General features: G+C 45.9%; 1 protein-coding gene and 1 long non-coding RNA gene across 11 annotated transcripts in view; both read right to left on the bottom strand.

Moving 5' to 3' along the window:
- The window catches only part of LOC116271450, a 58,358-nt gene extending 51,980 nt beyond the window's left edge, over positions 1-6,378 (bottom strand). Inside the window, exons 1-6 of one of the 9 annotated variants that reach the window (XR_004180022.1) lie at positions 6,198-6,220; positions 5,959-6,019; positions 5,592-5,626; positions 4,380-4,494; positions 3,676-3,760; positions 2,808-2,984 (exon numbers count right to left, since the gene is read on the bottom strand). This is a non-coding gene — a long non-coding RNA (uncharacterized LOC116271450). The other 8 variants (XR_004180021.1, XR_004180018.1, XR_004180016.1 and 5 more) reach the window with 8 other exon arrangements.
- Positions 6,379-10,215: 3,837 nt separating this feature from the next.
- Positions 10,216-20,256, bottom strand: part of LAMA1 (laminin subunit alpha 1) — a 168,558-nt gene continuing 158,517 nt past the window's right edge. For both annotated transcript variants that reach the window (XM_031658710.1, XM_031658711.1), the window contains exons 58-63: positions 19,099-19,288; positions 17,478-17,636; positions 16,792-16,945; positions 15,563-15,696; positions 11,575-11,797; positions 10,216-10,629 (exon numbers count right to left, since the gene is read on the bottom strand). In XM_031658710.1, the coding sequence (XP_031514570.1) occupies positions 10,469-10,629; positions 11,575-11,797; positions 15,563-15,696; positions 16,792-16,945; positions 17,478-17,636; positions 19,099-19,288 (1,021 nt within the window). In that variant the 3' untranslated portion in view covers positions 10,216-10,468. The remainder of the gene's footprint in view (positions 10,630-11,574; positions 11,798-15,562; positions 15,697-16,791; positions 16,946-17,477; positions 17,637-19,098; positions 19,289-20,256) is intronic.

Here is a 20,256-nt window from a genome sequence, read left to right as displayed (position 1 = left end):
GTGGTGTGTGGTTGTGGTGGTGTGTGGTTGTGGTGGTGTGTGGTGGCAGTGTGTGGTTGTGTGTGCTTGTGGTTGTGGTGGTGTGTGGTGGTGGTGTGTAGTTGTAGTGGTGTGTGGTGGTGGTGGTGGTGGTGTGTGGTGGTGTGTGGTTGTGGTGGTGGTGTGTGGTGGTGTATGGTGGTGCGTAGTTGCCAGGCTCTCTTTAATAACCAGCTCTGGAGGGAACTGATTATGTCAGAACTCACTCATTGCCATGAGGACAGCACCAAGCCCTTCATGAATGATCCATCTCCATGATCCAAACACCTTCCACCAAGCCCCACCTCCAACAATGGGGACTAAATTTCAACACGAGGTTTGGAGGGTCAAACATTCAAACTATAGCATCAGCCAAAATTATAGCTGCAGGGAAATTAGAAGAAAAACTGGCAAGATGAACAAAGATTTAGTGAAATATAACACATTAGAGAATAAAAAGGGGAGTCAATAGTCAATAGGTAGAGTCATTAGAGAATAAAAAGGGGAATAAAAAGGGGTGCAATCATAGTTGATTGTATGTTTTTGCATAACTGGTTAGTTCAATTAACTGTTACAGGTATTTTACTGAGGATTTTAACATCTGAATAGTTAAAAGTGTTCTCTAATTGTCTTATAATTTCCTTACCTTGTTTGGGAATCAGGATTATAACAGCTTTGATAAATGTGTAGGGAAGCTATCTTACGTCTTGTCTTTTGGGAAAAAGTGCATTAAGTGTTTGAGGGGTGAAAGGGAGGGGCTGCAAAGGGCATGGGAAAACTTTCCGGGGTAATGGGCATATTCATTATCTTCAATGTGGTGATGGTTGCAAGGGTGTATACAAATGCCCAAACTCATAAATCGTACACTTTAAATATTCAAGTTTATTGTACGTCAATTATACTTCAATAGAGCTGTTTTTTGTTGTTGTTGTTTTGTTTTGTTTTGAAACCCTCACAATTTCGTTCTGGGCTCTGTGCTTGGGCTCTGAAATTTGGTAGCAGTGACCTGAATCTGCATGCCCACTATAACAGAGCAGAAGCACCATCCTCTCGGACAAACACCACCACTTTAAGTTCCAGCTCCCTTTCTAGCCTCATGCATTTCAAGAAAATCACTTCTCTTCTAACAAAAAGCAGACAGAAAGAGCAGACAGTAAAACATAGATAAGACAGCTCGGGCACAGAAGGAGGTGGGGGGAAAGTCTCTTGGGTAACTGCCGAACTTCACCCTCATACATTGGGCCCCAGTAAAACAGTGAGCCTTAATAAGCACATTCCTTTCCCTTCAGGTGCACTAAGATAGGGAAGCTAAAAGCAGACTTGGGGGTATGCCTGCAGCTGCAGGAAGATGTATGGGAACAGACACACAACTCTCCCTCCCAGGTAAGCACAGCAGAGACACAGAAGTCGTCTAAGCCTCTGATAAACTCTCCCACCCTGAATCCTTAAAAACTCTGTCTGTAAGAAAGCATGCCTCTGATCTTAGTCAGAAGCCACTCTCGGGTTTGTTTTCTTTAAAATAAACCTGTCCTTGACCATCAAGCCATCATGTTTCTTTCCTCTTTCTTTAACTCTTACACACTGGAGCCTAGGGAAAGGATCATTCTCTGCCCACTTCCATTACCTGAGAAAAGAACACCAGAAAAAGAAGCCCTGGAGAAAACATTAAGATTTGCAGCCAGGCATGGCAGCTGATACCTGTAATGCCAGCACTTAGGGAGGTTGAGGTAGAGGATTGTTTGAGGCCAGGAGTTTGAGCCTAGCCTGGGCAACATAGTGAGACCCTGTCTCTACAAAAAAAAAATTTTAATAAATTATCTGGGCCTGGCAGCAAGTGCCTGTAGTCCCAGCTACTCAGGAGGCCGAGATGGGAAGATCCCTTGAACTCAGTATAGCTTAGGCTGCAGTGAGCTATGATGGCACCACTGCACTCCAGCCCGGGTGACAGAGCAAGACCCTGTCTCAAAAAAAAAAAAAAAAAAAGATTTGTAGACTGTCAAAAGGGACATCAAGAACGTCCCCTGTGAGCCCGGGCATGGTAGCTCACATCTGTAATCCCAAGCACTTTGAGAAGCCACGGCAGGAGGATTACTTGAGCCCAGGAATTTGAGACCAGCCTAGGCAAGATAAACCTTGTCTCTACAAATAAGAATAATTAGCCAGGCATGGTGCAGGCCTGTGGCCCCAGCTACCAGGGGACTGAGGTGGGGGGATTGCTTGAGCAGTCCTCAGGCAGTGGAGGCACCAGTGACCTGTGGTGACAACACTGCACTCCAGCCTGGGCGATAGAGTGAGACCCTGTCTCAAAAGAAAATAAATAAAACAGAATGTCTCCTATGGAAAATGAGAACTTCCAGTAGAACAACTGTGGGAAAGAGACAGGATCTTTCTGTTCTTTCCACAGTATTTCAGATTTCAGACCGCTCGAGATTCCTCTAGCTAACGACTTCACAGTTGGTAAGAGCAAGTTACCTTCACAATGGTTCTTCAGCGTCTATTATGACAGTTCTTGGAACTATGCATGCCAGATTACAGTTCACACCTGATGGTAGTGACAGTGGAAATGCCTTTAGGAGGCTTGCAGATGCCTTGGACCCAGAAAATACAACTTTTTGAGACATTTGGGAGAAAAAAGAGTGTTTTACATCAGCCTTCCCTGGGGTTCCACAAACAGTGAATGGATCTGAAGACACACCTTCAACATTCTTTAAGAAGGAACCATGAAAGCCAACCTTAAATCATTTAAAGAGAGAATGAAACTTGAAGCAATGCACAGGAAGAACCCTTACCTGATCTGCTCTGCAGCTACTGGAAACGTGAAGGAGATAGTTTACACTTCAGTGGATGGGGGTGGTGGCTTAGGCCTGTAATGCTAGTGCTTTGGAAGGCAGAGTGGGGAGGACTGCTTGAGGTAGAGTTCAAGGTTGCAGTGAGCTGTGATCCAGCCTCGGCAACAGAGCGAGACCCTGTATGTAAAAAAAGAAAGAAAAGTTTACATTACATTTGGAGACTGGAGAGGAGCTTCTGAATACTGCTGCGATTCTTCAGATAGTCTCCTAACTGGGTAGGTAGTATTGCTTGACAAATGTCTTACAACTATCAGAAAACAATGTTCCCATTACAATCAGTAGAGCGAAAGCACAATCTTCTCCTTCCCACGTGGCTCAGCATTCAGTGCAGGCTCTGTAGAAAACTCACCCAGTAACTCAGCTCAAGAAATCAGGCTGGGTTAAACCACCTGCACAGCTTTCCCCCCCACGAAGGAAAGAAATCAGGCTGGGTTAAACCACCTGCACAGCTTTCCCCACCACGAGGAAAGAAATCAGGCTGGGTTAAACCACCTGCACAGCTTTCCACCCCACGAAGGAAAGAAATCAGGCTGGGTTAAACCACCTGCACAGCTTTCCTCCCCACAAAGGAAAGGTTTCTTAAAAATGATTCCCTGACAAAGATCAGCGTTCATAACTAAAAGAGGCCCAAAATGAGAAAAAGGAAACATTGTCTTCCTGTTTTGTGTTCTCCTCCATCTCTATTCATGTAGTTGCTAGAAAGAGACCTTGGCCTTCCACTAGATCTGGGATGACATTGCCGGGACCATGAATGCAGCGATGTCTGCAGTCTGTTTCTTTGCAAGCAAACAGGGGACTCCATGCTCACCTGCTTCAGAAGAGAGCCCCGGCTGGCCCCGTGGGTGTGGAGCTCTGGTGGACCATGCAGACCTGTATGGATTGTGCCTTCCAAGCTGTGACAGAGGAGTTAAAAAGAAATTATTTAGGCAGATAGTGAGAATAAGGAAGCCCTTGGTAAGGTTTTCCTTTTAATGAAAAGCAGCCCCCAAATCATTTTGTTTTCTAGCAAAGAGCAACCTGTAAAATCAAGCTGCAGACATAGACAAGCAAGCTGGAAGCCTGCATAGGCCAATGCTGGTGGTTGTGCCAATAGAGAAAGGTTACCTGGGAATAGGCACATTCAAAATGGTGGCTCTATCATCTCCTCTCTTTGCCACCCACGTGTACAGTAAGGAGCAGACAAGATGGCGCTGGCCAAGTAGAAAGCCAATTTGTATAATAAGATCAGGGTGGGATGACCAGCCTTCCCCGAGTACCATGTAAATGTCACGCCTGATTAAACCAATCTGTGGGCCCTGTGTAAATCAGACACCACCTCCTCAAGCCTGCCTATAAAGTCTGCTGTGGTCCACCTCAGGCCGGCTTTTTCCCTTTTGGATGCCTCTCTCTAGAAAGAGAGAGAAAGCTGCTCTCCGCTTCTTCCGCCTGTTAAACTTTCCGCTCCTTAACCTACTCACATGTGTTCATGTCTTTAACCTTCCTGGTGCAAGACAGTGAACCCCAGGTATTTACCCCAGACAATGATGCTGCTTCAGCTGGACGGCTCTTGAATGCCTCCATAGAGGAGACGTGGTCGCTGCCTCCTCTGGTGGGGAAAAACGTTCTACCTCCTTTCAGTGATTAACACCTCAAGATAAAAACAGTAAAAACCAATCAGCAGAGGCAGACATACCAGTGAACAAGAGAGCCAACTGATGCTCTCAGAACCCTCCATCATATGTCATTCCTCTCTCACCTAAGGACCCCACATAGAAGTACATGCACCACAGGCAGAAATATTGTCTTATGAGGACAGACATGCCAGAAGAGCACAGGCTTTCAGAAAACCACCAATGCAGCAAACTAACTCTCTGAGCATGGACTGGGGAAATTCCTCAGCTCTCTTAACTACAGGAATTATTTTCAGCCTGTGTCAGCGACGCTGAGCTCATCCCCAGTTCTGAATAAGCTATCACTGACTTCTACCAAGGACAATTATATGAAGTCAGCAAAATCCACATGCAGAGGAGATGGACACCCAATTCAACAAGTGAATGTGACCTCAGTGTACTGAAAACAAGCTTCCAGGAAGGACATTCACATTGGCTTGTGGATAAAGTAAAATAATTTGTGAAAGAGATAGATCCTCAGACTTTGGCATTACTGGAAAAGCTCGTCAGGAGACCTGAAGTTGGTGGTCCACAAGGACCTCTTTACAATGTGTGATGTTTGAAGGCTTGTCAACTGTAATCCAACACTATATAATCTGTATGTATTTACAATTTCTGCTTTTAGAGTCATTCTGATTTTTAATGACTTTTAATATACATATACGCATATCTATTTGGTAGCTGCATTAGGCAAGTAAATTTACTGTAGATGGCAAAGTGCGAAAATCATAGTGTCATTTAGGGAAAAGCACTAATGAACCATAAATGAAACTGGTACTTAAGTGATATTTACTTATTACACAAATTCAAAACAAAGAATTCTTTGTGAAAGAATTTTGAGTTGAAAGGCAGATAGAAGCAGATTTTCGGTATTTCACATGCAAACTGTACAGTTTTGGGGAGCTTCCCATGGACTTGCTTTTCAGGTTGCTAAAACTAAAAACCATTTATCACTGCTGAGAGATTAGCAGCAGCAGATTGTATTGCAGCTGTCTGCATACACTTACGCACCCACAAACATTTTAAATAGTCATTTAAAACATTATTAAAACAAATGAATTCTAAATCGGCCTACCAGGAATTGCCACCCGTTGGGTCTAGGCATACTCTCTGAAGCAAGAAAATGAAAGAGGTGCCTGACATCCTCAAATCCAAGAAGAGAGCCCGCTCGTCCCCAATTCCACACTGAATTTCTGGGGTGTCCCCGCCGGGGCCACAGTCGGGCCCCCACCGTTCTCAGAGCTGCCCTCATCTGAAGACCACAAACCTGGGACCTGGGCTTCCTCCCACTGCCCCGTGACCTTTCGCCCGCCTTCCCCGTGACTCAGAAGTCAGGGCCAGACTACCCAGAGCGAGAGCCCTGTAGGGTCCCCGCCAGCATGCCCACCCAGGGTTCCCATCCAGCGTCCCCGCCCAGCCTCCCGGGGGCTACACCAGGCCACCTGCGCTCGCTCATTGACAGCACAGCCCCTTCCAATCTTGACGGCCTCCGCCCAGTCGACCCTGCGTGAATCCAATTATTTCCCTCTACCTTCCACTCGGAGAGAGCGGCCAGGATGCCAACTGGCTTCTCTGGAAACACCCCGGCTCCCCAGCCCTCCTGGGGCATCTCTAGGTGACACCCTACAAGGCCCGAGGCCTCTACTCCTTCTCTCCCGTCGGCAGTGACCCTGCCTCGCACCTGCCGCGTGGGTCCAGCCACACTGTCCCAGCAGACGCTCTCACCTTAGCCTAGGGCTGGACTTACTGCTTCCAAAAGCGCTGGGCGTAGCTTTTATACGTCCGACCGCACCCCCATCCAACCGCCCAACGGCGCAACCGCCACTCCAAAGGTCGCCAACCGCTGCTCCAGGCCACGGGCTGCCCCGCCCCACGGCTCTGGGACCCCGCCCCTCCACCGCAGGCTGACCCAGCTCACCTCACCAACGGTCACGCCCACCGCCAGTCTGGCCCCGCCCCACCGTGCTCGCTCCCGGCTCCACGACCCCGCCCCTCAGCGGCAGGTCTACCCCGCCCACTCCAAGAACCACTTCCACAGCCAGGCACCGTAGCTCGGGCTGAGGTCCTCTTTGGCTCCTGGCAGCTGTTGCCCCTGCAGCCATCTGTACCGGATGTCTGCTGTGTTTTGTCCCCCACATGTAGTTTTGATATGTTTTTAAAACTTCATCTATATCTCACTTACTCCGCTCCCTGCATAGTAAGCGCCGTGAGGATGGGCAAATGCCTGTTCAGCTTAGGATCAGATCCTTAGCACGGGATACGGGGGCTGGTGCTCTACACCCACACCTGCTCTGCCGGCTCCCCTGGATCATCGTGGCGAAATGAGATGGTCTATGTAAGAGCACTTGTGAAAATTTTAGAACTCTTTCCATACGCCTGAAACCCCAGAAACGTAAAGAATTATTTTCATTATTATTGCTTTTCCGTACATTGATCCGGGCCCCATATTTCCAGCTTATGGTTTGGTTACAGCTCTACATGACCCAAATGGAAAGATAAAAATATTCTCCTTTGTTCATCTCCCTTTTAAACATGATTTCTCCTTAAAGGTGCTTAAAAGAATTTTATATGCAATGAGTCCTTTTATCATCTATCTCTAATGTTTTACCTGGCTGTTTATTGGCTATCGTGCAGCAATGTTTCTTAGTATTTTATAAAAGATATTTACATCTAAGTCCATAAGTAAAGTTGGTCTATAGTTGTTTTATACTTGTCTTGTTTCATACGAAGTTATTCCACCAGTGTTAAATGAGTTGGTCAGTTTTCTTCTTTTTTCTCATGTTTGCCAGTGCTTGCCTGTAAATCTATCTGGTTGTTGGACGTTTTTGGAAGGCAGGTGTGACTGAGGATTAAATTTCTCTGTGGCCAATGCTACTGGCTTATCCAGGTGCTCTCTTTATTTCTGAAAAAAAAATTAATACTATTTTCTAAATATTGTGATACCTTTTTGAGGTTGTTATCACAATCTCTTTTACAGAGGAAGAAACTGAGGCTTGGAAACAGTGCCGCATGCTATGGAAAACAGTATAGTTCTTTCTCAAAAAAATTACAAATAGGGGCCAGGCGCGGTGGCTCAGGCCTGTAATCTCAACACTTGTGGATCATTTGAGGTCAGGTGTTTGAGACCATCTTGGCCAACATGGTGAAACCTGTCTCTACTAAAAATACAAAAGTTAGGCAGGCGTGGTGGCACCTGCCTGTAGTCCCAGCTACTCGGGAGGCTGAGGCAGGAGAATGGCTTGAGCCTAGGAGGCGGAGGTTGCCACAAGCCAAGATTGCACCACTGAACTGCAGCCTGGGTGACAGAGTGAGACTGTCTACAAAATAAAATAAAAATAAAAAATTACAAATAGATTTACCATATGATCCAGCAATTCCACTTCTGGGTATATACCCCAAAGAATTGAGAGCAGGGACTCTGAACAGATACTTGTGCATCCGTGTTCATCGTGGCACTATTTACAATAGCCAAAAGACGGCAGCAACCCAAGTGCCCATCAAGGGATGAATGGACAAGTAAAATGTCTGTACATACAATGGGATGTTATTCAGAATTAAAGGGGAGGAAATTCTGACACATGCTAAACACAGATGAACCTTGAAGCTATTATGGTAAGTCACTTATATGAAGTACCTAGAGTGGTCAAATTTGTAGAGACAGAAAATAAGAATGGTGGTTGCCAGGGGCTGAGGGAAAGAAGGAATGGGGGCTTACTGTTTAATTGGTACAGGGTTGTAGGTTTACAAGATGAAAAGAATTCTGGAGGTAAATGGTAGTGGTTGTACACCATTATAAATGTATTGAATTTCATGGAAAGGTACACTTAAAGATGGCTTAAAATGGTAAATTTTATATTTTTTATATTTTGCCACAATAAAAAAAAGTACTACATTAACTGACAGACTAAACAAGGACTTTTGGCACCAAAATTAGACTGGAAAGAAATCAGATATCTCAGTAAAGGCGTCATGAGAAAAATATGATTGTCAATAGGTTTTGTTGCACGTGCTTTAAGACATAGATTTGCTTTTATTTGGAATCACTTGGCAGTGAGGGAAAGGGTGTCATAATCTTTTTATGCCCTTGAGGCTCCAAAGTAGGGTTGCCAGATTTAGCAAATTAAAAACACAGGATGCTGTGCAATATTTAGCATGTGCTTACACTAAAAACATGTCTGTGGTGGTTATCTGAAATTCAGATTCCCTGGGTTCTGTGTTTTATCTGGCAACCGTCTCTAAGAACCTGAGTCCACACTTGGCAAGAGGAGTTAAGGAATCAGTGTGAGAACCCGAAGTGCGAACCACAGTTGGTGTCTGACCTGGGAGTGCAGGCTCAAGGTCACGGGGACAGATCTACACCCAGGTCACTCGACTCTGTGCTTGTGAAAGGCCAATGGGGAGCTGGTGGGTTTTCCTGAGGAATCCTTCGGAGAGACCTTGTGAACAGCTGTACTCATGAAAGGCCCATGCTCCGTTTTAACTCTGTTAGAGCGGGGGTGGAGGCAGGGCTGGGGTGCAAAGCTCAAGGCAGCTCCACAGTCTGCGTTCTATGTCCTGGTTTTGGTCACTTCCTCACCCAGCATGGTAGACCAGGATCTAGAATGTCTGAGCCTTCATCTCACATTGTAGCTGGTTTCCACAGAAACATGAAACCAAAGACCACCCACGGCACAGCAGAGGTTCTTGGCGCATGTGCACTGCTGCTGAGACGGGCACGTGCCCCTTCTGGGCCCAGCTGCCCAGGAGCTGCCTTTGAAAAGTCTGCTTTCCTCCCATGGCTGGTGCTATAGAACCATCAGCACGTCCACAACTGGCAGCTGCCTTTCTCTAAGGAACATCTTCATGCAGGTATTTAAATGGGAAAGAATTACAAATTTCAAATATACCCATCAAGAGGTGTGAATCCCCCTAAGGGTTCAAAAAACATAGGGAAGGCACAGAACAGGGACGGGGACCAGGAGCACAGCTGCCTTCCTTGTTTATCCAATCAAAATCTCTCAGAGACACAAACTCTGGCCTGCTCCATGTTGGAAAAGCAGGTCATGGCTAAGACAGGTGGAGACCGCTCAAGTGAGCATTTGGAAAATGGGATCATTTTTCTAAACGATATGGATAGCGGCCACTGTGACCTGAGCTGCAGCCACAGAGTAGAACGAAAATGAATGTGGAGGAGACTGAATGCAACTTCAGAAATCTGGGTCTACAGCTGCTTGGTCCATTAAAATAATATACTTACATGGTTTTAAAATGTTCCCTCTTTTCAAATTACACACATTATCCCAGAAAAGTAGCTGATTAAGGCAAACTGTTTCATTCCAAGTGGTGAAAATAAAATTGACAATAAAGGAAGCACTAACTTAAAATGATGCCATCTTTTCTTTTTTTCTGTCCTGCAAAATGCGCTGTTAGGTGAGGTCCTGATAGCACAAGGCCACGTCCAAGGAGGGTCCAGCTCCTTCCTTTGCTCCCTTTGCCCCTGTGACTTGCTGGAGCCTCCTTAAAAGGTTATGTGGCCAACAGCTGGTGTGCTCATCTGGAATTAATCCATGAACATTGCTTGTCTGTTGTAGAAACTGGAGCTTAGAGTTTTCTTGAAGAAATAAAAGGCTTCATACTCTAATCTGTTATCATCTGTATTGACACTTTTTTAAAAGCTCAAAATGAAAAACATAAAACACTATCAAGTAATCAACAGAACATTCAATGTGTATAAAGATTTATTTTTTAAAAAAACATGTTAAAAAAGAGAGCCAGGGAATTCAATGTACATTTTAGACCATTTAATGGAGGTATTTGTTGCACATGTGGTTTTAGTGTAACATAAACACAACATCTCTCCCCAGAAACAACCTGAGTTGGAAATGAAATATGAACTGAGGAGATTCTTAATTCACACAAACACTTCTTTTCAAAATACTAGCAATTACTCCAACTGCGGATTCCGCTTGAAGTTCAGGACTCCGTCCCAGGACAGGAATGAAGGAAAACTCCGTGCCGTTCAAACGCTCTGCTGAAGTCAAAGGATTGCACCTGCGGCCTCTTAATCAGCGCCAGCTTCCTCAAACACCCGCGGAACGAGGTCTGGCTGCTCAGGCATTTTTGCTTCACGCCAGCTGTTCAGGAAAGAAGAGAAGACAAATCTTGCTTAATTTTGTTGAAATGCGATCCATAGCACAAAAGGAACAGAAATAATCTCAAGTGGGTTATTTTGTTTTTAAAATTTTTCACTATTAAAATTAGAAGAATATTTTCCACATATGTGGTGTCAGTGAATAGCAGAATTCAGAGAAAACTTTTTTTTTTTTTTTTTTTTTTTGAGACGGAGTCTCGCTCTGTCACCCAGGCTGGAGTGCAGTGGCGCGATCTCGGCTCACTGCAACCTCTGCCTCCTGGGTTCAAGTGATTCTCCTGTCTCAGCCTCCTGAGTAGCTGGGATTACAGGCACCCATCACCACGCCCAGCTTATTTTTGTATTTTTAGTAGAGACAGGGTTTCACCATGTTGGCCAGGCTGGTCTCAAACTTCTAACCTCAAGTGATCCACCCACCTTGACCTCCCAAAGTGCTGGGATTATAGGTGTGAGCCACCACACCTGGCCAAAAACTTTTAATATATAAAATTTTAAGGCATAGTTATAACTTAAGTCATACAACAGGTGTTTATTTTATTATTTGCAACAATTCCTTGGAACATCTAAAATACATAATTCTAATCCAAAATTGACCAGAGAGATGAGTCACGAGTTTGTTTCCTAAAATGATTCCCTAGCCCTAAAATGACTCCCAAGTCTGAGAGTCATGAAATTTACTTTGGTAAAGTCATCCAGCTGCCTTTATATCATGTTCTCACAGTCTTACCCAATGATTAACTTGTGTGTGTAGATTATTTTAAGTTTTCCAAGAATTCTTAAGTATTTGAAATGGCCTTTCTAAAATGGTAAAAGATTTGTCAACCCAAACCATGTGCCTCTCTCAATCCCTATTCTACATCCACCTGAACCAAGACTTCCTCCAGGAACAGTGCCCCTTTTGAGTGGAAGAGCAGGTGCCCATACATACCAGGATAGCCACCAACATAAATGGGATTGTTGGTGTCCACCGAGGTAGACCGGGTGTGTGGACTTTCAGCGCCAACTGCATTCCCATCGACAATCAGAGTGATACGGTGTTTGCTTTTGTTAGCTTGAAGCGTGTGCCATTTTCCATCACAGAGCGCGGTGGCGGTTTTGGGCTCATACGTGGCTGTTATCCTGCCAGCACCGTTGTTGACATGGAACAAGACCTAAACAAAGCAAGTATCTTGGTGAGTTTATGTGTATTTAAGGAACACAGTCCATTTGTATAAGCTCTTGGAGTGGATAAAATCGCAGCATTATGTTTAAAAGGAGAGCTAACATGAGAAACAGAAAATAATTTTGAAAAAGAGCCTTTTAAAGGATTCAGATGATGGCCGAGCACGGTGGCTCACGCCTGTAATCCCGGCATTTTAGGAAGCCAAGGCGGGTGGATCACCTGGGGTCAGGAGTTCGAGACCAGCCTGAGCAACATGGAGAAACCCTGTCTCTACTAAAAATACAAAAAAATTAGCCAAGTGTGGTGGCACATGCCTGTAATCCTAGCAACTCGGGAGGCTGAGGCAGGAAAATTGCTTGAAATTGGGAGGTGGAGGTTGCAGTGAGCCAATATTGTGCCATTGCACTCCAGGCTGGGAAACAAGAGCAAAACTCCGTCTCCAAAAAAAAAAAAAAAAAATTCAGATGTTATACTATTCCCCAAATTCCAGAAAGGGCAAATGGCCACCTTCAGGACCACAAGTCGGAGCACACTGCATCCTTAAATGCGGGCCTCATTTTTAGGACATTTTAGGAGTTAATAGCCTTATTGGAGGTGCTGGTCATACATTTTCTTTTTTGAGATGGAGTTTCGCCTTTGTTGTCCAGGCTGGAGTGCAGTGGGCGTGGTCTTGACTCACTGCAAACTCCATCTCCCGGGTTCAAATGATTCTTTTGCTTCAGCCTCCCGCATAGCTGGGATTACAGGCGTCCGCCACCACGCCCTGCTAATTTTTGTATTTTTAGTAGACAGGGTTTCACCATGTTGGCCAGGCTGGTCTCAAATTCCTGACCTCAGGTGATCTGCTGGCCTCGACCTCCCACAGTGCCAGGATTACAGGCATGAGCCACCGCACCAGGCCCGGTCTTTCCTATTGATAGCACCTATGGGCAAATATTTACTAACTCTCTTCTGATGAACTGTAGATGCTCTCCCACAGCGAGTAAAGAGATCTCAGCTTTGCAAAAGATAGGAGGTGTTATGGGCTGAAGACTGCCCCCTCCAAAATTCATATGCTGAAGTCCTAACCCCTAGTACCTCAGAATGTGATTGTATTTGAAGATGGAGCTTTTAGAGGTAACTAAGGAAAGATGAGTCACCGGGGTGGCCCTCATCCAATCTGACTGTGTCTTTACAAGAAGAGGGTAGGACACAAACACGCACAGAGGGAAGACCACGTGAGAACACAGGGAGAACGAGGCATCTGTGAGTCAAAGAGAGAGGCCTCCGAATAAAGAACCTTACCAACACATTGATCTTGGACTTCTAGTCTCTAGAATGGCAAGAAAATAAATGTTCATTGTTTAAGCCACACAGTCTGTGGTTCTTTGTTCTGGTACCCCAAGCAGACTAAGACAGGAGGGAAGATTTCAAATGTACTTTTTGAAGATTGTTATGCTATATATGAAGCTTCTCAGTATTATTTCAAGATGGACTGTGACAATTAAAGATATAGGTCATAAACCCTTAGGCAGCAACTAAAAATGTTAAAAAAGAACTATAAATAATAATCCAATGAGGTAAAATGTATAATACAACAGAAAATTACATTGTTTGCAGCAATTACACTTCTGATTGCATTTTTAATTTTTTATTTATCTAAGTGAAATATTTTTCAAAAACAGAGATGGGGGTCTTGCTATATTGCCCAGGCTGGTCGCAAACTCCTGGGCTCAAGCAGTCCTCCTGCTTCAGCCTCCCAAAGTTTTGGGATTACAGGCGTAAGCCACCGTACCTGGCCCCTGATAACATTTTTTAGATATCACATAAAAACATGCAAATAGATACAAAAGTTTTTAAAGTATAGATGAGGGAAAAAGTTGGCTGTAAGTCAGTGTAGAGAGGCAGCAATATGACATCAAGTTAGTTCTGTTTTGATATGAATTGGAAAAGAGGTGAAGGGCAAAAGGTCAGACATGACCTTTCAGATCCTCCCCACTCCCACTCTAGGATACCACAGGGGGTGGTCAAAACCCAGCAGGGAGTAAGTAGGGAAATACTAGAAACAACCACTGAGTCCCGGGGAATCTAGAACATGGAGACTTGTTCCTTGCCTTCCAAGAGGCACTAGTGTTGGAAAATTCAGGCCTCTTACTCCCACAACAACAAGCACTGACCACAGTGCTGCAGAAATGCTGGTAAAACGTAGACAGAGGACCAGAGAGACACCATCCCTGATTCCCCACGGCCTCTGTGTGGCTTGGCAGAAATCCCCAAGTTTGCACATGACCCCACGGGGAAGGGGGAAGATGAAGAGGTGGCACTGCCCGTGACAACCAGGATGAGAGGCCTGAGCTGAAAGGGACACTGGCCAAACTCTCCAGGAGCGGCCCCCATGCAGGGGCAACACTGAGACCCAGGACCACTCACTGTAAGAGGCTGCCCTGAAGCCCAGGAGACTGAGCTGTGGCTCAGCTGCTGTCCACGAGAGCGCCCACAGAAAGGAAAAGGGTCATCGAGACTCCCTGCCCTGCATCCTGCCTGTGCCCAGACAGCCCCAAAGGGGAGACGAAGGAAAGTGAGAACTGGGAGAAACTGCGAAGGAGGCGGTTTCCAAGCAGGAGACTAAAGGATGAGTACTGCAAATTGTTGACTTCATTTTGTTGCCAGCAGGAGAGGGACAGGAGAGGCTGAAAGGCAAGAGCAGAATAGTCACAGAAAAAAATAACGTGTTTTACATTAAAAAAAATTAGAGCGTGGTACGTCTATCCCATGGAGTAATACTCCACCACAAAAGGGAACGGACTGCTGATATGCACAACCATCCAGATGAACCTCCCGAGGTCAGGCTAAGTGTGAAAAGCTGATCTCAGAAGGATACCTGCTGCGTCACTTCATTGATATAACACTGGTGAAGCAGAAATTAGAGGGACAGCAAACAGATTAGCAGTTGCCTAGGATTAGGGGTACAGGAGTTGGGTGTGGCCATGATGGGGTATTAAGGGGGAGCCTTTTGGTATTGATACAATTAAGTATCTTGATTGTGCTAGAAAAATGCATAATGTTTGTAATCCCAGCACTTCGGAAGGCGAGGCAGGCAGATCACGAGGTCAGGAGTTCGAGACCAGCCTGACCAACATGGTGAAACCTGGTCTCTACTAAAAAATACAAAAATTAGCCTGGCATGGTGGTGCATGCCTGTAATCCCAGCTACTCAGGAAGCTGAGGCAGGAGAATCACTTGAACCTGGGAGGCAGAGGTTGCAGTGAGCTGAGATTGCATCATTGCACTCTAGCCTGGGTGACAAGAGCAAAACTCCGTCTCAAAAAAAAAAAAAAAAAAAAAATGCATAATGCTACCACTAGGAAACCTGGGTCTGGGTGAAGGGTGCATGGGGCCCTCCCTGTACATTTCATTGCAACTTCCTATGAATCTGTAATCATTTCCAAATAAAACGTTAAAAAAAATTATTAGAAGGGATAGGGCAGTAGGTCAGCAGCTTATTCTCAGATGCTTCAGGAAAAAAAGTTCTTTGTATTATAGTTGTAATTTTGCTGAAAGCTTACTTTCAAACATATAAAAAATTATTTTTGAAAAGCTTTTAAAAAACGAACAAACAAGTTTTTTTTTGTAGCCATATCTGTTTTTTAAATAGTAATGGGACCATTGTTTGACTCCATAAAAATAGACAGTTGTGAATTTGATTCTGCTGTTTCTCAATTGCTCTGTCTCTGACACTGGGGGGAGGAAGACCCCATGGAGAGGAAGCACCCACCTTGCCGTCCACAAGCTCTAGTCCAATGGCATCCACTTTGGCAGTGCTGATCCCCAGGAGGACGCCATTCTGTGAGGAGGTTCGAAACTCCAGTGTGATGTTCACATCTGTCTGGACTTTGTAGCCCTCTTTGACTGTAACACACAAAGACGGCCCAAGTCAGGGTGAGTGCTGCCAGGCCCAGGTTGAGCATTTGGGCTCCTGGCTAAGGGTCGGGGGACCTGGCTGTAGCTCCTCCTTTGGATCCAGCTCCATCCCCACCAGCAGGTCACTCCTGCCCTCTGAGTCTCGGCTTCCACATCGTGGAGCTTTTAAAGAAGACGCGTGCAGCCAGCCAGGCCAGAGCAGAGCCAGGCGTCTCCTTCATCTGTGGCTGCAGAAGCACATGGCCCTGCCTCACCCTGTGGACACGTCCTCCCTGTGGCAGTCTTTCCCATGGGCTGCTGGGATTTGATCCCTGGAATCCCTCTATCATCATCCAAGAATAGTCCACTTTATTTTCCTAGTATCTGCGTACTTGCAGGAATCATCATTTACTGAGTGTATCAGAGTCCATACTAAATTTGTTAAAGGTGGGGACTGAATGGAATGATTTTTTAATTCAGGTGATAAAAAAGGCTGAGCAGCCACACTGGGGCTATTGGCCACAGCAGGCAGCTGTTACCATGACCAGGGCTGAAGGAAAAGGGGGGAAGGTGGTATGCCCAGAGCATACCCGGGGGGTGCGAGGTGTACTGAGGCCACGGAGGGGCTGCCCAGCAGGGCTGGAGCCTGAGTCCCAGGAACAGGAGACAGGAAGCGCAGAGTGAACGAGAGATGTTCTGCTGGCTTCCCCCTCTTCCCCACCCAAACTTCTGCACAGCCTCCCTGGCGCCAGCTGGTCTAGACATTTTATGCTGCTGATTTTTAATTCAAAGTCCTTTCTTAACTTGGACACTGAGTGTGCATTACAGAACCTGGGGAAAGTATAGATGAAACTAGCACCCCGTGTCTGGCCTCTGTCAGGAGTCACACTGCTCCTGGCGGGAGACTTTGTCAGGCCATCCAGATAGCACAAGACCTGAGAAGGCTTTTTACGCCAAGAAATTAGGAATCAACTGGAATACTGAACTCAGTGTGGTTTTCCTGTAGCCTTGTCCAGCGGGTCCTGTCTCGTACTCTCGGATCCGCATTGCTTTAGAGTCCAGGCTCCGCCGGGGACTGCTATCGAGAGTGTTGCTAACACATACCAAGAGCTGCGTATCCGCTTCCATCAAAGAATGTCCCCTCCTGGGCCGCTGCGTAGCACCTGTTCACCGTGAAGGTGGACACCGGGCTGTCCTTGTCCAGCTGTTTGCTGTTAACCGTCACATCCCCAATGCAGGCAGGGATGCTGTGGGTGATCTAAGCCAAATGACATGCAAGAGTAGACGGTGGTGATTCTAACGAGAAGGGCCTGGACACATTTTCCTTCCACTTCATCAGATTGGTCTCAATAAAACACATTAAAATGTTATCTTTTTTAAAAAAAAACTTTGCCACAATACTTCACATGAATGTCTAAGTTAGAGCTACCATTTGAGTATCTTTGCTAATAATGCCGTGGAAGTGTTTTCTATTATTTTAGTGAAATATCGTGGAAATCAAAAAATGCTGAGTTTACTAATGTGCGAATACGCATTTGCTGGGCTTCCCTGAATTGTGCTGTGGCCATGTGGCTGCGGAAAGGGAGATGTTCATTAACTAAAAGACTGATCGGGTTCTGAGGGGCGGCCCTGGCACATGATCTGTGGACATGCCTGCAAAGTCAACTTCTTTACAAGCCCCAGGTTCAAACAAGGTAATTTATACATAAAGATGCCGTGAGCTATGCTCTTCTACAGAATAAGCAAAACCACAACAAAGGTAAAATGTCAGTACAGAAAATGCTGCTTACATTTCCAATTTTCCTGGCCCGGTACTGGGAGGGCAGGCCTCCTAGGTAGAACAAACCCTCCACATCCAGCGTGGTTCCGTCTCCCACCACGGTCACCATGGGGGACTCTTGGCCGTCAACCGTTATGAAGCCTTTTCTTTTAACATAGTCTGTCTTGACCTACAGCGAAGTGAAAACATGCATAATTTTTAAGGAACCTGAGAAAACTTTAACAGATGTATCAACTTTAACAGATGCAACATCTGTTTCTGAGAGCTGTAACAACCTGAATGCAATGCTAAAGGGTGGTTCAAATTTTTAGACAGTTGGTGATGAAAAGTGGCTGAGCCTGGCAGAAGAAAGGAGGCAGGTATGAAACTGCCTTTGCAAAAACTATAACAGTGAAAAAAACCTGACATAGAAAAATGATGACAGTAAGAGGAGTCTGACATAACTGACTCTATCTTGCTTCTGACCTCATAAGCTGTCTTTGCTAATTCAACCTAGCTACGGGAGGAATTTAGCTGACAGTTTAAAACAAAGATGGTAACAGTCCCTTCCGGAAATGGGAGGAATTTAGTGGATAGTTTAAAACAAAGATGGTAACGGTCCCTCCCTAAAACTGATTCCCTCCTTGCTCAGGGACCAAAATCACCTCTGTAAAATTAAGGAAATGCCACAAGGTTGGAATTGTGATAGGGGCCTGAATTCTGCTAAGATACAGGCATAAACTCTAACCAGCCATTGTTTCTTCTGCTAAGATGTAGGCATAGTTAAACCCTAACCAGTCATTGTTTTATAATTTGCCTTTTTAAACTACTTACTACTTAGGAATCACGTAGCCAATAGTCATAAACTTTATAACTTCTCCAATTGCCCCATAGATAACATTGCTATTGTAAAACCTAAGACTGGCATTTGAGATATTTTTCAGACTTTGCATTCAGTATGAACCAACTGGCGCCACCCAGAGCAGTAACCCCTACCCAGAAACTGACTCAGCACAAGAAGACAACTTCGACCCCCTATGATTTCTTCCCCAATCCAATCAATCAGCATTTGCCATTCCGTATCCCCCGGCTGCCAAACTATCCTTGTTTGCACAAGGTTTAACCCTAGTCTTTGAATTCTTGGGGAGGCAGCTTTGACAATTATCTCCTGGCAAGTTGCCTCTGCAATAATGAAACTCTTTCTTTGCTGCAAAACCTGCCATTCTTAGTGCATTTGCTTTCCTGGGCAGTGGACAAGAACAACCTGGCTGGACAATTACAGGCACAGGTAAAGCCTGCTGCACACCAGAAAGTGGTCCAGAGTCCTGGTTATCAGAAAGCAAATGCCATGAGGGGAGGCTAGGCTTTACATACTCCTTGCCAAGTTGAGAACATGTTTAGTACCTTTTGTTCATCCCGCCAATGTTTGCTGAGTGTCTATTTCATGTCAGGTACTAAGCAAGGCCCTGGGGGTATTTCAGAAGCAGAAAAGATCCCTGCCTTTAAGACTTGCAGTCTCTGGGGGAGATACCAGACACGCACGGCGAGATAGAGATGAATGGGGATAATGTGCCTTTGAGAAATGGAGTGAACCCCAGTGATACATGGAACAAAACTCAGAAGCAGCCAGCACAAGCCTCCTGAGATCGTACCGTGTGCCACTTGCCATCGCTGAGCAGTGCAGGGTGAGAGACCTTTGTTCTGCCTTTGCCAAGGTCAAACATGAAGTGGAGGCGGCCCCCGTGCAGCTGGAGCACGGCGTAGTCTGCTTGGCTCTGATGAGCCATGTAGTAAATCAGGCCGCTGGAGGCGAACGTGCGGATACTCAGCTCAACCGAGAGCCTGGAAAAAACAAGCGCTGAGCGTTGAGAAAGGAAACTTTAACTTTTCATTTTTAAAACCTCAGAGAGAGGACTCCACAATTGTTTCGGCGTTTACACTGAACATCTCAGGAAAGAGGGGAATTCATTCCTTCATCCATTTACACATCCATTCATTTAACTGCCTACCTCTGTCTGCCAGACTGTTTTAGGATGAGGATAAAGCCGTGAACAAAGAGGAAGATCAGATCCCTTTGCTCATGAAGCTAATACAGAAACACACCAGAGAGTTAAAGTGGGTCCTGTAGAGGCCAACCAGTGGCTACCTTAAGTAGTCAACGCGGGTAGCTCTGCAAAGCAGATATTTCAGCCCAGCTCTGAGTGACAGAAAGGGGCAAGCCCCTGCAAAGTAAGGGGCTTGATGACAGTGGGCAGCAGGAAGCCCACCTGAGGCCGCGGGGGAACCAGAGCCACTGCAGGTGTGCAGGAAGGCTATACCTGGGTGGGCCCCGTCAGAGGGACCACGGTGCCATGGGAGCACCCCGGGACAGGACGAGGGCGGATGTGGCTCCATCATAGGGAGGAGGGGCTTTGAGAGTTGATTTTCAGCACAGTGGGAAGTCACAGGAAGGCTCTGAAAGGGGGAGTGACCGAGAATCCCTTTCAGAGATCCTCTGTCTAAACTGCAGAACGGGTCAGGGGTCAGGGTGAAGCGGGCCCCGTCAGGCAGCTGTTATGATAGCCAATAGGGAGGGGTGGGTGGCTTAGACCAGGGTGGCGGCGGGGACTCAACAGATTCAGGAAACGTTCTGGAGGAAGAAGCAAGAGCATGTGCCAATGGACTGGATTTGGAGAGTGAGAACAGGTGAAATAAAAAACAGCCTCTAGGCTTGGGCCTTGGGCAACCAGGTGAATGGTGATCGTGCCCACGGCAACGGCAAAGAGCAGGAGAGCAGGACTGAGGGAGCCTGCGAATTCCATTCGGGGCGA

The sequence above is a fragment of the Papio anubis genome, chromosome 19, assembly GCF_008728515.1.
Source record: "Papio anubis isolate 15944 chromosome 19, Panubis1.0, whole genome shotgun sequence".
NCBI classification, from domain to species: domain Eukaryota; kingdom Metazoa; phylum Chordata; class Mammalia; order Primates; family Cercopithecidae; genus Papio; species Papio anubis.
This window is presented reverse-complemented; position numbering and strand designations above follow the sequence as displayed.